Source organism: Asterias amurensis, chromosome 3 (assembly GCF_032118995.1).
Source record: "Asterias amurensis chromosome 3, ASM3211899v1".
Taxonomy (NCBI): domain Eukaryota; kingdom Metazoa; phylum Echinodermata; class Asteroidea; order Forcipulatida; family Asteriidae; genus Asterias; species Asterias amurensis.
This window is the reverse complement of record NC_092650.1, coordinates 21,268,787-21,287,597: the sequence shown is the minus strand read 5'-3', so window position 1 is coordinate 21,287,597 and position 18,811 is coordinate 21,268,787. Positions and strand designations below refer to the sequence as shown.

The 18,811-nt window shown below is 37.7% G+C and overlaps 1 protein-coding gene across 2 annotated transcripts in view; it reads left to right on the top strand.

Moving 5' to 3' along the window:
* Positions 1–403: 403 nt before the first annotated feature.
* Positions 404–18,811, top strand: part of LOC139935265 (uncharacterized) — a 32,165-nt gene continuing 13,757 nt past the window's right edge. For both annotated transcript variants that reach the window (XM_071929775.1, XM_071929776.1), the window contains exons 1-12: positions 404–623; positions 4,878–5,135; positions 5,518–5,627; positions 5,935–6,026; positions 6,912–6,941; positions 8,409–8,501; positions 9,522–9,647; positions 10,301–10,327; positions 10,997–11,119; positions 11,899–11,957; positions 16,586–16,692; positions 16,956–17,170. In XM_071929775.1, coding sequence (XP_071785876.1) covers positions 453–623; positions 4,878–5,135; positions 5,518–5,627; positions 5,935–6,026; positions 6,912–6,941; positions 8,409–8,501; positions 9,522–9,647; positions 10,301–10,327; positions 10,997–11,119; positions 11,899–11,957; positions 16,586–16,692; positions 16,956–17,170 — 1,411 coding nt within the window. In that variant the 5' untranslated portion in view covers positions 404–452. The remainder of the gene's footprint in view (positions 624–4,877; positions 5,136–5,517; positions 5,628–5,934; positions 6,027–6,911; positions 6,942–8,408; positions 8,502–9,521; positions 9,648–10,300; positions 10,328–10,996; positions 11,120–11,898; positions 11,958–16,585; positions 16,693–16,955; positions 17,171–18,811) is intronic.

Below are 18,811 nucleotides of genomic sequence, written 5' to 3'. Positions count from 1 at the left end.
ACTAAGTGTGTTTTTCTTTCATAATTTTCTCGCAACTCCGATGACCAATATTGAGCTAAATTTTCACAGGTTTGTTTTTTATGCTAATGATGGGATACAGCACCTGCGGACACTGGTCTTTGACAATTACTGAACGTGTACCTTCACTTTAAGCACCAAAATAAGCTAAACAAAACAAATATATGTTAACCAGAATGAGGCATTAGCCAACATTCCATGCCACATGCACAATGTGTGACTGGTATCCTGCTAATTGTTGCTAAGCCGGAATTATTTTCTGCTTACGCAGCTCTGTGAAATTGGACCCAGATGTGCACGCGTTTTTTCCCCCAAATAATATTGTTGGTAGACAATAAAAAAAGAATACCGAAACGCCCTGGTCCAAAGGTTCGGTTCTTGGTGTGACAGTCAACCATAGAGACGGAACAGCAATACTCAAGAGCGGTTGAGAGATGGCAAGTATCGGATGTTTTCGTGGACGCTTATTAGGCCTTTTACTTGTTTTTATTTTACTGGACTGTGCTAAGTCACAACTAACCCAGGACGAACAACTTCTGTTCTTGGAGACCCATAATGTTGTCCGCGGAAAAGTTGAACCAGAGGCAGCCGACATGAAATTCATGGTAAGCTGTAAGATACAGTAAAAGTTTATAGTGCTGATCCACCGAACTATGATGGATTTGTCCGGCCTTATAGTCCCAAGAAAAGGGGGCTCAGATTTTAAACCTTTCGGACGATTTTAACTGGACTGGTGTTTGGGGGAAAATTCACCAAAACAATTGTTAGGATGTTAAGATAAAGCTGTGATTTTTAGACTTTGTTTCACAGGATCCTTCCAGCCCGGGACAAACTTGTTCATACGGGAATTACTGATAAAGTTGAGTGTCTTCTCTGTAATTCTGCAACTGAAACTATGCACTTGTTTTTATACTGCAAAACAGCAATTGAACCCTGGTTATATGTTGAACATTTAAATAGAAAACAATATGGTTGTAGTTTATTTTGTTTAACTGATTGTTCTATAATTTGTAGCACCAATCTGTCGTTTGTGTCCATGGGTATTGTTGCAATGATGATTAAGGTTATTTGGAGATATAGATGCGATCTTGTTTTTAATGAAGAATAAATTCACTGAACTCTGCAAGAAATACTCTGAATGGAACCCGGTTATTTACAGCATAAGGAGTGTCATAAATGTTAATCAGTCTAAACTGTATAGACTTGAGAATGACAAGGTGCTTACTAAATTCAACAGACTCATTAGCACCAGTGTTAATCTTACGAATGTCTTAAGTGTCTTTGTAGAAAAGTGCAGTACCTAATCTAGGACAGTGGTTGAGTTTGTAGCCCGTTGGCACAACGTCATGGATGACAGCGGAATCATTCTTCGTCAGCCAAGTTTCTGTGACAGCCACAGACCATGCACAGACATAGTCATACACGACAGCCGATTTATTACGTGATGACCGAACATTCAGGATGCAAAGTTTAAATGTATTCTCCGGAGAAGAAAGTCCTTTTACCAGTTGTATCTTTATGAGGTTGTTCAAGTTTGGGCCGCCCTTTTCACAGGGCTTGAAGTGTCGTTTCGTTGGGTTGATGACTGGGATCGGATGACTGTCCAACTCTCCTCCAAGTGGGAAACAAGTATCATTCACAGGAGACTGAGGATGTACAGTCTTAGAATGATAACCAGTAGACAAAGACGTGTGCTCCGGATCTTCACGAACTTGACCATGAGAAAATCATGCTTTGGTCTTAACACCGGCTCTGGTACTGTTCTTTGAGATTGGTCTTTGAGAATTAAAACAAAATATACACACTGCTTTAACATTAAAACAGTGATTCTAAATTATTTTAAATCCAACATATAAGTCTCTCTCGACACTTTCTCAAATAGTGTTATCTTCCGATTGAAAGTGTTGACAGTCAATTGTGTACCTCATTTAGTGTTTCGGATGGTTCATTTTTTATTAAAATTTGTATTGTAATTAACAACGAAACCAAATCGTGAAAACTTCATCAAGCCGATTTAGTACACGCTTTATTTATACAAAACATATATCTTCATTTAAAGTTTAGATTTGATAGTACGAAAAGATCACAATGAACATCAAAAAGGTTTCACCAATTTATGTTTTGATGAATTAATTACTTAATATTGTCTGATCATAAACCCAATTTTTTTTTCAACAGTTTATGTATGCAAAAACTCTGTTGAACGGAATCCAAAAGTTGCTGTCAATCTATATGGCTCTAACAAGCTTTTGTTTAATCACTAAGCAACCATTGATTGGAGAAAATGTACTTAAAAAACACATAAAAAGTTCGTGTTTGGTTCACAATGAAAAGAATTAACTATCAAAGCTTTGAAACAGCAAAGCTTGAAGTCGTTACAAAAGTTGAATATTTACTGATCAAAGGACCTACAGGAATGCTATCTAAACCGCTAAGGAACCCAAGAGTGGCACACAAAAGGGTAAAACTTGACGATGATTGGTACGTGTGTACATTGCAGTCAGAACTACACAATTTATCTTGTTCGGAACTATAAAACAAATTGGTTGTAGTTTATTTTGTTTAACTGATTGTTCTATAATTTGTAGCACCAATCTGTCGTTTGTGTCCATGGGTATTGTTGCAATGATGATTAAGGTTATTTGGAGATATAGATGCGATCTTGTTTTTAATGAAGAATAAATTCACTGAACTCTGTAAGAAATACTCTGAATGGAACCCAGTTATTTACAGAATAAGGAGGTCTATAAGAAATACTCTGAATGGAATCCGGTTATTTACAGCATAAGAAGTGTTATAAATGTTAATCAGTCTAAACTGTATAGACTTGAGAATGACAAGGTGCACACTAAATTCAACAGACTCATTAGCACCAGTGTTAATCTTACGAATGTCTTAAGTGTCTTTGTAGAAAAGTGCAGTACCTAATCTAGGACAGTGGTTGAGTTTGTAGCCCGTTGGCACAACGTCATGGATGACAGCGGAATCATTCTTAGTCAGCCAAGTTTATGTGACAGCCACAGACCATGCACAGTCATAGTCATACACGACAGCCGATTTATTACGTGATGACCGAACATTCAGGATGCAAAGTTTAAATGTATTCTCCGGAGAAGAAAGTCCTTTTACCGGTTGTATCTTTATGAGGTTGGTCAAGTTTGGGCCGCCCTTTTCACAGGGCTTGAAGTGTCGTTTCGTTGGGTTGATGACTGGGATCGGATGACTGTCCAACTCTCCTCCAAGTTGGAAGCATGTATCATTCGCAGGAGACTGAGGATGAACAGTCTTAGAATGATAACCAGTAGACAAAGACGTGTGCTCCGGATCTTCACGAACTTGACCATGAGAAAACCATGCTTTGGTCTTAACATCGGCTCTGGTACTGGTCTTTGAGATTGGTCTTTGAGAATTAAAACAAAATATACACACTACTTTTTTATTAAAACAGTGATTCTAAATTATTTTAAATCCAACATATAAGTCTCTCTCGACACTTTCTCAAATAGTGTTATCTTCCGATTGAAAGTGTTAACAGTCGGGAAACAACTCAATTGTGTACCTCATTTGGTGTTTCGGAAGGTTCATTTATTCAAATTTGTATTGTAATCAACAACGAAACCAAATCGTGAAAACTTCATCAAGCCGATTTAGTAAACGCTTTATTATACAAAACATATATCTTCATTTAAAGTTTAGATTTGATAGTACGAAAAGATCACAATGAACATCAAAAAGGTTTCACCAATTTATGTTTTGATGAATTAATAACTTAATATTGTCTGATCATGAACTCATTTTTTTTTGCAACAATTTGTGAAAACAAAAACGCTGTTGAACGGATTCCAAAAGAGTTTGTCAATTTTATGGCTCTAACAAGCTTTTGTTTAATCACTAAGTAACCATTAATTGGAGAAAATGTACTTAAAAAACACATAAAAAGTTCGTGTTTGGTTCACAATGAAAAGAATTAACTATCAAAGCTTTGAAACAGCAAAGCTTGAAGTCGTTACAAAAGTTGAATATTTACTGATCAAATGACTTACAGGAATGCTATCTAAACCGCTAAGGAACCCAAGAGTGGCACACAAAAGGGTAAAACTTGACGATGATTGGTACGTGTGTTCATTGCAGTCAAAACAACACAATTTATCTTGTTCGCAACTATTGATCAATTGGAAGTTCAAATAATCTTTTCAATTGAAAGTCACGGTAACTAACGAGAGGAGCAGAAATTAGTTATTTCTGTAATGGGCGCCACTGGGGGCACAGATACCAGACAAAGTTCAAGTACATAGTTTGTTTATGGAAAGCAGTCAGACTTTTATACAACCCGAGTCCATCCGAAAGATACAAAAACACACTTATGCACTCTGTGGACAACTTTTTTTGTTCTCAACACTGGCGAAAAAACTGTGTGAACCTGTTTATGTCCACATGGTGCTACAGAACCCGGCGTTGTGTGAACCCATTTGCTCAGGTCCACAAACTGTATGAAACGCTAACCCACATTAACAAACACATTGTGCCCTTTCTTATACAGCATTGTACCTAAATAACCTCCTGCCCTCCCCTCTGATCACCATATTGGGTTGTGTTCATCAAGTGTAAGATGTATAGCTCTATGTAATTGACATTCTTGTCTAATCATTGCAGTTCTGGTCCATGTTGTTCCTGCATATACCCTGATGTCATCTCTCCATCTTCTTCTCTGTCTACCTCTTATATTTCCATGTCCTTGGTTGCCAATCCATTATTGTTGTTGTCTATCTATTGTCGTTTCTTCGGGCAGTGTGCCCAACCAATCTCCATTCAGTTGCTGAATAAAACTCTTTTCTTTTCTTGTTTTCTTTTAATCTTAGGAGTGGGATGTTAACCTTGCAGCCATGGCCCAACAGTGGTCCGACATGTGCATTTTCGACCACGGCCAGCCAACCCCAAACCTCAGCCCAGATTTCGCCATCAACAAGATCGGCCAGAACCTTTTCCTGTCGACAAGTGGTCAGGGGAGACGGCCAAACGCTGAGGGCATCGTGAATGCCTGGTTTAACGAGATCCGGTATTACTCTTACGAGACGGGTAGCTGCCAGGATGGCAAGAAGTGTGGACATTATACACAGGTTAGCCATGTCGTGGCCTTATTTACCATGTACATACACGATAGTTATTTTGCACGTACACCATAGTTACCATGTACGTACTCAATACCCAACGTGTGGCCTTATTGACCATGTACGTACACGAGATCATATACGTGGACGAAATATGCACGTACACGATAAACATCCTGTACGTACACAGTATTTGTACGCAATTTTTGTGGACGTACACGGAAGTGATTTTGTACGTAAATGATAGTTACCGTGTATGTGTACAATACCAGCGTGAGTATTTCTATCAATGTGGTTGCACCAACGTAATCTGTCGATTTACATTTTTATTTAATTGTTTAACTTTTACCATTTTAGTTTTTTTATTTATTGTTATTGTTTATGTTTACAGATTGCGTGGGCTTCAACCTACGCAGTTGGTTGTGGGATGAGTTTCTGTGAAACTGCCGACAAAACGAGCCACGACAATGTGTGGATTGCGACGTGTAACTATGGTCCTAAGTAAGTCACTCCATGTCCGAATTAGACTTGAGGACAAGTCGTTAATATGGAGGCTTATTCGTTGATCATTATATTCTACTTTTAAAATATAATCGTAACCGGTGCATTTCATAACGAACGTTTTAGAACGCTTTTCGAAGACCATTTCACCCAAACCCGGGAAACGTGTCCCTTTATATAAAGATGCGTCCCTTTTTTAGTACTTGCTGGTTGTTATAATTGCTAGTCGTACATCTATTAAATAGTTGCCATGTTGTTACATATCAGCTCGGATGATAAGATTAAATGAATGGTTTCTTATTTTCAGCGGAAACGTCAGAGGAGCAAAGCCGTATGCAGTGGGCCCGAGCTGCACCAAATGTTCTACCGGAATTGGGCAATGCTACAACAACCTTTGTCGTAAGTTACAGCCACACTCTAATAACTCTCCTGACTAAAAATTTTCCTCTAGATCTGGGTCAGAATTGACCCAGATCCGGGTCCAGTGGGGCTTGACCTATTTCTAGGTACATAATACCACAACAGCATGTGTGGACTTACGCAAAGTCCAGGCCCCAAATCCCTTTTTCGACAAGTTTGTGGGTCACCCTGTCCGACCGAGATTCTGGCTCCATGGGAAACATTGGCTGAAGGAGTATGTTTCAATAGAGGGCGCTATTAGAAGCAGTTTGTACCAAAGACATTATAATACCTATTAGGCCAACATCACCTATGGAAATTAACGTCTGGATAGTGTAATTTGTTTGTGGTTTGTACGCAGTTCTCCGTATAGACCTTATGCACATGACGTCATTTCAGTAGGGCGCCCTCACCTAGAGGTCAAAAGGAGGTTATTCATTGGCCAATCCTGTGCGCCGCGTGTACAAATCTGTGCGTTTCGACTGTTTCGTCACGGTTTTCCTCTAAGATGGCGGCTGGATGACGTCAATGCATAAGGTCTATACGCCTCTCTTAATATTTATGCATGAGGTACGTCATGCATTTATGCATTGCTAACTCAGAACGAGGCCATGGGCGCAGTCACTGCAATTGATGGGGAACGTGTGCCAATAGCCTCATTTGGGTAAGAATTATGACGTCATGCATAAATATTAAAGAGAGGCGTATGAGGGGACAGAACCTCGGGGGGGGGGGGGACACACAACATTTTCTGCCACACCGAAATCTTGGTCAATTTTGACCTGTTCGTTTTTTAAAGTTTATTTTTAACAATTACAAAGTACAGAAATGATGATGATAAGGTGCAACCTTAGTCAGCAATGTCCTTCTTTGGATTTATTACAGGTCCTTGTTCAGAACACAGCGAAGATTGCGGTAAGTATGATGCTAGGGATGGAGTTATTATGGCCTTTGGGACGCTAGGTGGCATGGGACTTTAGAGGGTCATCTAATTGTTATCGGTTATGTGCGCGTGCTCAGAATTACGTAGGCATTACCTGGCAAGTTTGCTACCACCACCTAGCTTCAATCTCCCATCATATTTAAAATATCACGTTGCCTTGGATCGGTCGAGTTTGTCTTTGAAAAGCGTATTTAACGGTTTGTTATAGAATGCATATGATTAGAAAGATATTTTAAAAGTAGTATACAGTGATCCACACAAGTATCACTCGAAATTACGTGGTTTTCCTTTTACCTCGTCGACAAACACGGTCGGCCAATTATGATAAATGGCCGACCGTGTTAGTTCTCAAAGTAAAAGGAAAACCACTCAATTTCGAGGCAAATGTGTGTGGATCATTGTATTCTACTTTTTAAACATCTTTCTACCCATATGCATTTTATAACAAACAGTAACAAACGCTTTTCAAAGACCAACTCGACCGATCCAAGGCATCGTGTTCCTTTAAAGGCAGTGGACACTATTGGTAATTACTCAAAAAATTATTAGCAACAAACCTTTCTTGGTGACGAGTAATTGGGAGAGGTTGATGGTATAAAACATTGTGAGAAACGAACTGTGAAGGCTTAGTCTCTGGCAATTACCAATAGTGTCCAATGCCTTTAATAATTCGGGCCTTTTCGAAACCACGGATCAAGCTTGGGCTTGTCTGCTCTTTTGAAGCCCCGTACGACAGAAAAAAAACTCATTTCCTAAATAACTAATGACGCCTTTGGTTCAGCCGCCGAAGTCAAACCGTGATTTCGAAAAGGTCTTATGGTGAGAGCATTAATTTATGCTACTTTTAGGGAAGGTTTACGTTTTAGACTTAGTCAATGGCAAATTTAAACACTTTTTGTTTTAGAAGTAAACAAATTTTCGATATAGTATGAAGCATTTTTGAGAATCAACTCGTTTTGAGTTCGATATCTCAAAATCAAATTCTGAGGTCTCAAAATCGAAATCAAATATTTTAGTGATAGATTACGTTTCTCGAAAACGACGTTACTTCAGAGGGAGCCGTTTCTCACAATGTCTTATACCATCAACATCTCTCCATTGATCGTTAACAAGTAAGTTTAGATGCTAACAAATAATTATGTTGAGCAATCATGTAAATGCCATTCATTTCTATTTCTTGCAGTTCTGCTGTTTTATACCCTAATGTCATCTCTCCATCTTCTTCTCTGTCTACCTCTTTTCCTTTTTCCTGTCCCATGGTTTCCAACCAAATATTCTTGTTGTCATTTCTTCGAGAAGTGTGTCCAGCTCATCTCCATTTAGCTTGTTTAATTATTATTATGATCTCTCTTATTCGAGTTGTCTGTCTTACTTACAAACTATACCACTAATCAATACTATTAACTCATCGAAAGTGATTTATTCCCCCCGGTTACTAGTCTGTGCTCAGATATGCAATAACTGTGGGGAAGTGGATGCAACTGCGTGTTCCTGTACATGTGCAAACGGGTTCCACGAAACAGACTGCTCCGGTGAGAATAAAATTGTTTTTCTTCTTCCTGTATTTTGAAGTCTTTCTCAGAATCAAATGTATTGGTGAGAAATTACCTCTTTTAAAAAAACTGTTACATCGGGGGAGTCGTTTCTCACAATATTTTGTATATCACCAGCTATCGGTTGCTCGTTTGTGTTCGTTTTTTATGCTTGTCTGTCTAAGTACCAAACGTGTCCATGGGTTAATTTTACAAAGACTTACGACTAGTCCTATATAGGAGATAATTAAAACTTCAGGCTAGTCCTAAGTTAGGACGGATTACTCGTCCTAGCTCGAGATAAGACTAGTCTAAAGGGCACTGCACCGCGGCGACCACCTTTTGTACAGCTCCCGTTTGTGCGGCCCCTAAATGTAGCCCGAGCCCTAAATGTCGCCTGACCTAATGTAGCTCCAAACCTGTATCTAAATGTTGCCCGGACGTAAAGCCCCACATTTAGGTCAGGCGAAATTAAGGGCTCGGTCTACATTTAGGGGCCGCACACCTGTTTTATATGTTTTTGTCCCACTTGGAATTTGAATTTCATGTATTTTTATACTACAATTGGAATTTGAAATTGTTATACCTGATTTCAACTCAGTGCTTAAATGGTCTATGTACTTTTTGTAGGACAATTTCTACAGATTTACATTAACCTTACACAGTTTGAAGAAAATGATTGTAGAAAGCTTCCCTGAAAATATTACTTGCTAAGGTGCTGTACCTTGCTAAGGTGCTGTAGTTTTATTTTCAATGTCATGAAAATAATTTTTGTCTCAGTGATCATGAGACGAAATTTTTTTTAGCATGTACAAACAAACGCATTTTCATGACATCGTTTTACTCATTTCTCAAAAACTACAGCATTATTATCTTCAAACGGTGTAAGTTTGATGTAAATCCTTTTACTCTTTTGTGAAATCCACTCCATGAACTCTTTTGTGAAATCCACTCCATGAACTCTTTTGTGAAATCCACTCCAGTGTCTTTAATTTTCCACTTTGTAATTACTTGTGACAGCCATCTGTGAGGACAAGGACGAGAAATGCGGCAGCTTCAATGGCGGCTATCCACCATTCTGGTGTGATGATGACAAACATAAATTCATTCTCAACTTATGTCCGGTAACGTGCGGACTTTGTGTCGGTGAGTATATCTGCTAATGTCCAGGTATCTGTTTCTTTCATTTTGATTTTCTCTTTTTCTTCCCCATAACTCAGTTATTGCTCTTAAAGACACTGAACACTATTGGTAATTGTCAAAGACCAGACTTCTCACTTGGTGTATCTCAACATAAATTATATGCATAAAATAATAAACCTTTGACATTTTTTGGTCAATCGGTCATCGAAGTTGCGAGATAATTAATAGTGAAAGACAAAAACACCCTTGTCACACGAAGTTGTGTGCTTTCAGATGCTTGGTTTCGAGACCTCAAATTCTCAAAGTTCAGTGGTTGTAATAACAAGATAACTATCAATAGTCATCGTTTTAGGACCGCTGTTTATGAAAAGCCACTGCAGTGTATCCGTATACTCAAACGGACTTTTTGTCTTTAAAAAAAGGGGGGGGGGGTCCCCGAAGTTGTTAAGACATAAGAAAAACATAGTACCAATTTATACCGTATGAAGACAATTATTTTTATTTCTCTGTCCCTTTTTTAAGGCATTATTATGTGTGAATTTCCTCACGAGCACTTCAACATTTTACTATAATTTATTGATTATTAGTGCTGTATGTGTAACTATAATTATTTTCAAATTTACGATATTTACTTGTATTTATTTCCGTGTGTGCAGCGGAACAGGATCCAGGCTTCGAGTGTGGTAAGTAAACAAAATGTTTGTTTATTATTATACTTTGTTCACATGACGTCATATCACTGGAGTAGGGCGCCCTCTAGTAGGTAAACAAATTTTGGGTGGTCATTAGCCTAAACATCTGACGTCATTCTTCTAGTATCCTTGCGGATAAAGACAGGGACCCAGTGTAGGTGGTCATTGGCTCAGCCTGACCGAAATTAATCAACTTAAGCACCACAGTTTATGACTGTGCAGTCATGAATTTGTGGGTGCGTTCGTTTAGCTTCCCTGGGTCGACCCCGATGTTGCGTATTTTATTTTTTCCCAGGACGAACGTGGGCACACAATTACCCCACGTTCGTCCTCGAACCAGGAAAACCCCCCAGACACGTCACCACGTGAGCCTTCCCGTGGTGACGTCAGTGCACGTCGGGCCAGCCCCTAGAGCCCCACTTAAGGATAGGGTCACTTGGGGCTGGCCCCGAATTGTGTGCCCACTGTCGTCCTGGAAAAAAATAAAATACGCAACATCGGGGTCGACCCAGGGAAGCTAAACGAACGCACCCTGTATAGACAGTTTGGGTAGGCATACACCATGTTTCCATACACTAAAGTATTTTCGGTGTGTTGTTGTTTTGTTATGGTTAAAGTGCTTTCCTTCATGTAAATTCAAATGTTTCTCCCCCTAAAAAGACACGGTCATGCCGCAGCCGTCCACTTGTCCAAATATAGAATGCCAGAATGGTGGAAGCTTCGATGGGGTTTCTAGCTGTACGTGCAGATGTACACCACAGTATCAAGGGAACATGTGTCAACGTAAGTGTTGGTATACGGAGTTCTGAAAGTTTCATTATGACTTAAATGAGATCCTAATATATTTAAAGGCAGTGACCACTATTGGTAATTACTCAAAATAATTATCAGCATAAAACCTCACTTGCTAACGAGTTATGGGGAGAGATTGACAGTATACAATATTGTGAGAAACGGCTCCCTCCGAAGTGACGTAGTTTTCGAGAAAGAAGTTAACTTTCCACGAATTTGATTTCGAGACCTCAAGTTTAGAATTTGAGGTCTCGAAATCAAGCATCTGAAAATACACAACTTCGTGTGACATGGGTGTTTTTTTCTGTCATAGTTTATCTCGCAACTCCGACGACCAATCAAGCTCAAATTTTCACAGGTTTGTTATTATTTGTATGCATATGTTGGAGATATACCAAGTGAGAAGACTGGTCTTTGACTATTACCAATAGTGTCCAGTGTCTTTAAACCCGTATGTAGCGGGGCAACTGAACCAGAAATGGGTCAGGATCCAGTGACTTATAGATAGAGGTTATAGTTCTGACCCTATGGGCAGAATATTCTGTCACCCAAACAGCGAACTGTGTACCAAACAAGTTCTGTAGCGCCCTCTTCTAAATCAACAGCACATGGTGCCAGGTATCAGGTTTAATTATCTCCCATGGGCGGTTGGATCTCGTTTGGATTGAGCTTTGTGTGTTTGATGATGGTGAGTGTATAGCTCATTAATTTCAACAAAAAAACTAAAACATAATTACTCTTTCAAATAAACCCTTGTTATTTTTCCCTAGATAACCGTGAGCAGACAGAAGCTGGTGTTATTCTTAATCTGCGGGGAGACTTAACTTTGGTAAGAAAAAACATACTTTGTTGCAGTTATTATCGAAACAAAGTTAAATCCCGGGACAAGGACGCTTACATTTTTATAGACACCCATTTGCGTATCACGCCCATGGCCGTCAGTTGGGCAACATTCCTAATAGATGTGAGTAATTAAAAAAATGACATCAAGTCTTATTCTCAATTTTTTTTATTTTTATGATTTGCTAAAAAAAAAAATCGCTTTCATTATTTCACGGCAATTATTTAGCTTTCCCAATAGTTTGTTCTATTATAGTCATCTATAGACCATGTGAACTTTGATTACAATAAGTATGACAGTGCAATCTCCATTATAAAATGTAAGATTTTATGTTAACTTTCATTGGGCTGTGTACTTTCTAAAACACGCTGACAACAACTTTATTTGAATTAGCAGTCCATCTTATCATCACTTAATTAATTATTCCTGGAAAGGTTGTTTTATTGAACTTTGCAAGATATTCTTAATCCATCTTTTTTTTTTCTCTCTCTTTCTAATCTAAGATCATAACACACGAAATATAAGATTAAGACAAGTAAGTATATTGTAAGAGAAAAACCTTCTTTGAAATGTACTTTCTTAAAACGCTCTGATTTCAACAAATGTTTGAATTAGCAGTTCACAATATTTGCCATATCCACTAAATCCTATACCAGAATTTTCTTATTTTTGAACAGGAGTTTTTCTGGTGTACTGATCTTCCCAATCATGTCTCGGATACATCTTTTTATTTTCTTGGATGAGTATATGTTCATAGTCTTTCAAGATTCTTTTCTAGTTTCTTTCTACTATCATTATCTTCAAACGGTGTAAGTTTAATGCAAATCTGTGGACATTGTGTTTTGTGTTACAAAACGTACCCAAATCCTTTAAAAGAGAACAACCTTCTTAAAAATGAACTTTCTTAAAACGCTTTTATAACAACAAATGTTTTAATAAGCAGTCCAAACTATTAATGTTATACCCCCTTCATCCTCTTCCACACTGACTATTTTTGAAATTAAAAAATTGGCTGGGAGTACTTCTTTAGCTTATTATATAAGATCGTTATTCAGCTAAAGTAGTAGTAGTCCCAGTCGATTGTCTACCTTCCACCCAGGTAGTAGTCAATAAGTAGGACAGTTCTGTTCAGAACTGAAAACTCTTCCGAACAATCTGATCAATACACTCCGCGGCAGTAGAACATAGAAATACGGTTATCTATGAAGAACAAACTCTACCTGGCAAGTAGACACACACAATGGTGTCACCACAACCAGATAATTATATCAATTAAAGCGTAATTGTTAAATGAGTCAGTAGTTTACACAAGTTGTCGTATTTTCATGCTGCATTTCTTCAGGGAGTAATCAAATCCTTTCCACCTGTACCATTGTACTCCCTCATACACTGACACTTTCCCCTGTGGAAAGTATTTACCATTCAGATGAGCCAGAAAGCAGCCATTAAACCACCAGGCACCTTCAGATAACTCGGCACAATTTTTGTTAGCATGTGCATCATTGTCATGATCCTTCGTTGTGAATCGGTGACCATTATGATATGACATTGAATCACCTGCTGTACTCTGAGCATCATATGAGTCAACATGGAGAGTGTACTTGTCACCTGTAACCGAAAACTCACCATAACAAGCCCAAGCTGAGATGGACTCCCCATCTTCAATATCTACTCTGAGTTGCCATTGACCAGATCCTGTAAGGTCACGCAGGATATCATTCCCCAACCAGAATTCATTCTGTAGATCACCAAACCCGGATTTGTATTCGGCCCAGGTACGGTAAAAGTCAACAGAGCCATCTCGCTCCTCTGGAACACGATCCAGCCTCCTCCATCCGTCTCCATATCACAGTAGACATGTAACCCATCGAGCAAACTTGTAGGGTAGATTGTGTAAATGCCAGTTTCGAGGTAACCATCTTGATAGAACTTCATACAACTGATATACCTCTTTACATCCGGAACGGCAAATGAAAGAGTGTCCACATTTCCATCATAGTAAACACTTCCTTGCGATTCGATGAAGTCATCAAACCTGTTTGCTCTCGTGATATTGTTGATTTCACAAATATGTTTATCTATTTGGTAGTTGAATGATGCACATTGTGGATCCATGGAGCAGTCTCGTCCACAGATTACGGGAGAAGATACAGTCTTCCAGTTTAATACGTGATTCTGTAAGGCTCGGTTTGTAGCTTGATACATGGTTGAGATGAATCTCTGTGGATTCTCGCTCTGACAATAAAGTACCATGAGTAACAGAGACAAAGTTAAGACAAGAACTCCCATGATGTTATAGTAATTGTCTCAGATATCTACACGAAAAGGAGAACTTTGATGCAGAAGCTGAATAAGTTGTCAGTCACAGTTATTATTTATCTTATACAAAAATGAACAGTCAAAATGCAAATCGCGACAAGTAAATCGTCTGCATAGCCAGATCTTGTTAATAAAGGGGGTCCGTTTCCTTCAATCCACTCTTTTGCACTGCAAAAGAATGGAGTCTGTTGGTTTGCAGATTGTATCCAACCACACAAGCCCAGTTTGTTTTGCTTGGCTGACAACGCAAAGGTTACCATAGAAACGTTAAATTAATGAAGGGCACTGCTGGTTGATAATTAAAATCACACATGTCGGAAGCACGCAGCTTTTACGTATATACGTAAAAGCTGCGTGCTTCGTTAAAAATATTCAGGCAACAAGTGTAGATAGTTTTCCACAAATCCAGTGATGCATGAACGCCTTAACGATAATGATGCATGAAAGCTGACGTTGAAATGTTACTTGCCGAGGTGCTGTAGTTTTTGTGAAATAAGTTAAACAAGCTCACAATTATTATAATGTTCAGTGTATTTTAGCATTTCCTTTTACAGCGCATAGGGACCTCACGGTGATATGCGCTATATAAGAATGGTTTTATTATTATTATTATTATTATTATTATTATTATTATTATTATTATTATTATTATTATTATTATTATTATTATTATTATTATTATTATTATTATTATTATTATTATTATTATTATTATTATTATTATTATTATTATTATTATTATTATTATTATTATTATTATTATTATTATTATTATTATTATTATTATTATTATTATTATTATTACTATTACTATTACTATTACTATTACTATTACTATTACTATTACTATTACTATTACTATTACTATTACTATTACTATTATTATTATTATTATTATTATTATTATTATTATTATTATTATTATTATTATTATTATTATTATTATTATTATTATTATTATTATTATTATTATTATTATTATTATTATTATTATTATTATTATTATTATTATTATTATTATTATTATTATTATTATTATTATTATTATTATTATTATTATTATTATTATTATTATTATTATTATTATTATTATTATTATTATTATTATTATTATTATTATTGTTATTATTATTATTATTATTATTATTATTATTATTATTATTATTATTATTATTATTATTACAACGGATTAACGCGACTCCCCTGAAAATATTGCTCTGTGATCCCCTTTTTCCAAAACTTGACGACTAATGAAGCGAAAACTTCTTCATGTAAGAAAATGGCTATCAGAAACGGTTAAAGTAATACAATTTTATGAAACGTAATTTAAAACATTAAAACTTCATGTAAATGCGATGATAATACGAATATTTGATTACCCCGAAGTTTCAACCAATTATAATCTTCTTTTTCTGTTGGGGTTCCATGCTTTTTTTCAGTGGGTCTTTTGTGGCCTTCGTGCCTTTTATATATTATATTTATGTTTTTACATAATGGATGTGATTCAAAATACAAGTCAGCTTCTTGCTGTGACGTGTGAAATGATTTAATAAATACAAAATAAAAACATTGACGTGACAAGATTCGAGCACAGCTCAACCCTCGCAATTAATTCGTAAGGAATTTGTGACGTCATCATTTGCTTCGCATTTGCACGAAGGGCAGGTCTTAAAAAACGTATATTAGAAGTAGACTCTGGATAAACTTGAGGCAAAAACAAGAAACTTGATAAAACAAAGAAATGACTAAAACATTTTGTTTGATCTCATCGCAAGTCTTTATTAAAGGTTATATGTACTTTACAAAAAACACAATGTCCACAGATTTACATTAAACTTACATAGTTTTAAGGTTATGATAGTAGAAAGCTTCCCTTGAAATTTTACTTACTGAGGTGCTGTAGTTTTTTTTTTTAGAAATGAGTAAAAGTAATAATTTTCGTCTCAGTTTTAGCATGTAAAACCGTATTAACCAGTTATGCTATGGTTTTGGTATAATGTCATAACTGGTTAAGGGGATTTTACATGCTAAAATAATTTTGGTCTCAGGAGACCAAAATGATTTTGTGACTTGTTTGACTCATTTCACAAAAACTACACAACCTTAGTAAGTAATGTTTGAAGGGAAGCTTTCCACTATCATTATCTTCAAACCATGTTAGTTTAATGTAAATCTGTGGACATTTTGAAAAAGTACCCGAATCCTTCAATTGAACCATTTTTGTTTTGTTAATTGAATTTATTAATATAAACAACAAGGGAAACTGACCGGGTAAATTTTTAAATTGAATTTCACAGTGGCCCAGCGTCCATTCGACTCTTACAACCAGTATCGCCACAATTTTGACAACATTTTGCAACGACAACTTTGAGTCATGCTGCCTTCAGAGGGACTCGGAAACACCGTGAGTTTAAACAGGGTTGAATGTGCTCTCCTTAAAGAAGTAACAATAATAAGACACTTGCAAGACACTTCACCCTTACTTCGTCCTTCGGATGGGACGTAAAGCCGATGGTCCCATGTGTTAAGTCACGCATGCAAAAGAACCCAGTGCACTTTTCGAAAACAGACGGGGTTCGCCCTGGTGTTCATGGCTGTGGAATTTAACAAAAACAAATGTCACTTTATTCAGAATGTTTAACTGACTTGATCAAATTGTTCCTGCAGAACAGAAAGGCTGTCATACGTCAATGAATCTCATGTCCAGTTAGGAGACGGCTACCCCGAGCCAAGAGAGGCAATAGAGGGCGCGTTTGCTGCGATGTTCACCGTCACACCGCCAGAGAGTAACGACCTGTGCAGAAATGGCGGGAAACCCAAAGCTCGCAGACGAGCAGCTTCCGACATTGATGATGAAACACGTAAAAGGGAAACAACACAAGGTACGATGACGAAAAAGTTAACAACTCCTCTCAAGAATGGATTAAAGGTGTCTTAGGATTGCTAAGTAGTAGACAAAATAACTGTTTATAAATGTAGTCTAAAATTTTACTGATTAGAGCTAATAGACCTACTGGGACAACTTTTTTGTAAAATAATAATTATAAATATGGTTACATCAAAAACTTGGATGCGATCCCTGGCTTGACAGCAGTTTGCGGTTAAAATGGCTTCTGATTGGTACCCAATAAAAAATTAACACCATCGGGAAAAATAGGTCAGAGTTTGTAGCGCGCCGCCACAGTCTGTGTAATTTTGGCGCCCACTCCCCTCCCCCTACCCCCAGCCCTGGCGGCCTTACACTTTCGTTTTGTACTACAGTGACGTCCTGGACATCTGGGGCGGAAAATTTTCACAGCTTCATAACTCAAATCTTACCTGCAAGAAAGCACCAATTTCAACAGATTCACATTTCATGGCAGCATATGTTTTTCTGCGGTGGGTTTTGATCGTCATATATTTTTCACAAATCCGTCATTTTCATGAAATATGCAGCTCCCAACGTTAAGGAATTCCCATTTTTGTTCGTACTCTCACAGTCTGCCGTGTGTACGCAAGACGCACAACGCGCAAATTTTGAATTGTGTTAAACGCTGTGCAGTCAAGATACGGTGACCAAGAATTCATGCGTCTAAGCTTGCATCATGCGTCTTGCACGCGAATGTATACGCGTACGCACGACAACAGACAACACTGTGAGAAAACGATCGAAACGGGAATTTTTTAACGTTGGAAGCTACATTATTTCACGAAAATGACGGATTTGTGAGGAATGAGGACCAAAACCCACCGCAGAAAAATGTATGCCGCCATGGAAATAGAATCTGTTGAAATTAGTGGCTTGTTGCAGGTAAGATTTAAGTTATGAAGCTGTGAAATTTGTCCGCCCCAGAAACGGGCCTCAATAGTTAGGACTCTGTTCCTGTGTGTACAGAGAAAGAGTCCTATATAGGGCTAGGGCTACCCCCCTACCCCCAAAGGGGGATATTAAATCAGCTCTTTGGGGGATTCAAAGAGCGCGCTATCAAAAGAAGAAGAAAAACCGGAGGACGTTGCTTCAAGTCCCGCCCTAATACGTCTTTGATCAACCCCAAAGTATGATTATATTTACCCCGTCAGTTCCTCTCGTGGCTTTTGTATAATTATGACAAATACAATAAAATAAGGGAATCAATGTTTGGTGAGGTTTTTCAACTAGTAGTTTAATTCCAACGAGGCCTGGTTCTTTTACCGAGACGAACCGAGACGAAGTTGAGGTAAATTAATCAAGAACCAGGGCTGGGCGGGTTTAAACCACTAGTTGAAAACCGATTCAACACATTGATTCCGATTCATAAAAATACCTTTTCGGTCAAAAAAACATTAACACTTTTTGGTCGATAAGTAATGCTAATGCAAACATTGAAAGTATTCAATGATTTATTTCAACATCCCCCCCCCCTCCAGCTATAAAATGGTAAGGCCCTCGGGTAAACAACTCCTTATAAGGGAATGCTGTGCGCGTCGCGCGTATCGCGTGATGTGGCGCAACTGTTCCAGCCGTTGCTCTCGACATTATAGGAATGAAGAAACTGTCTTGTAAG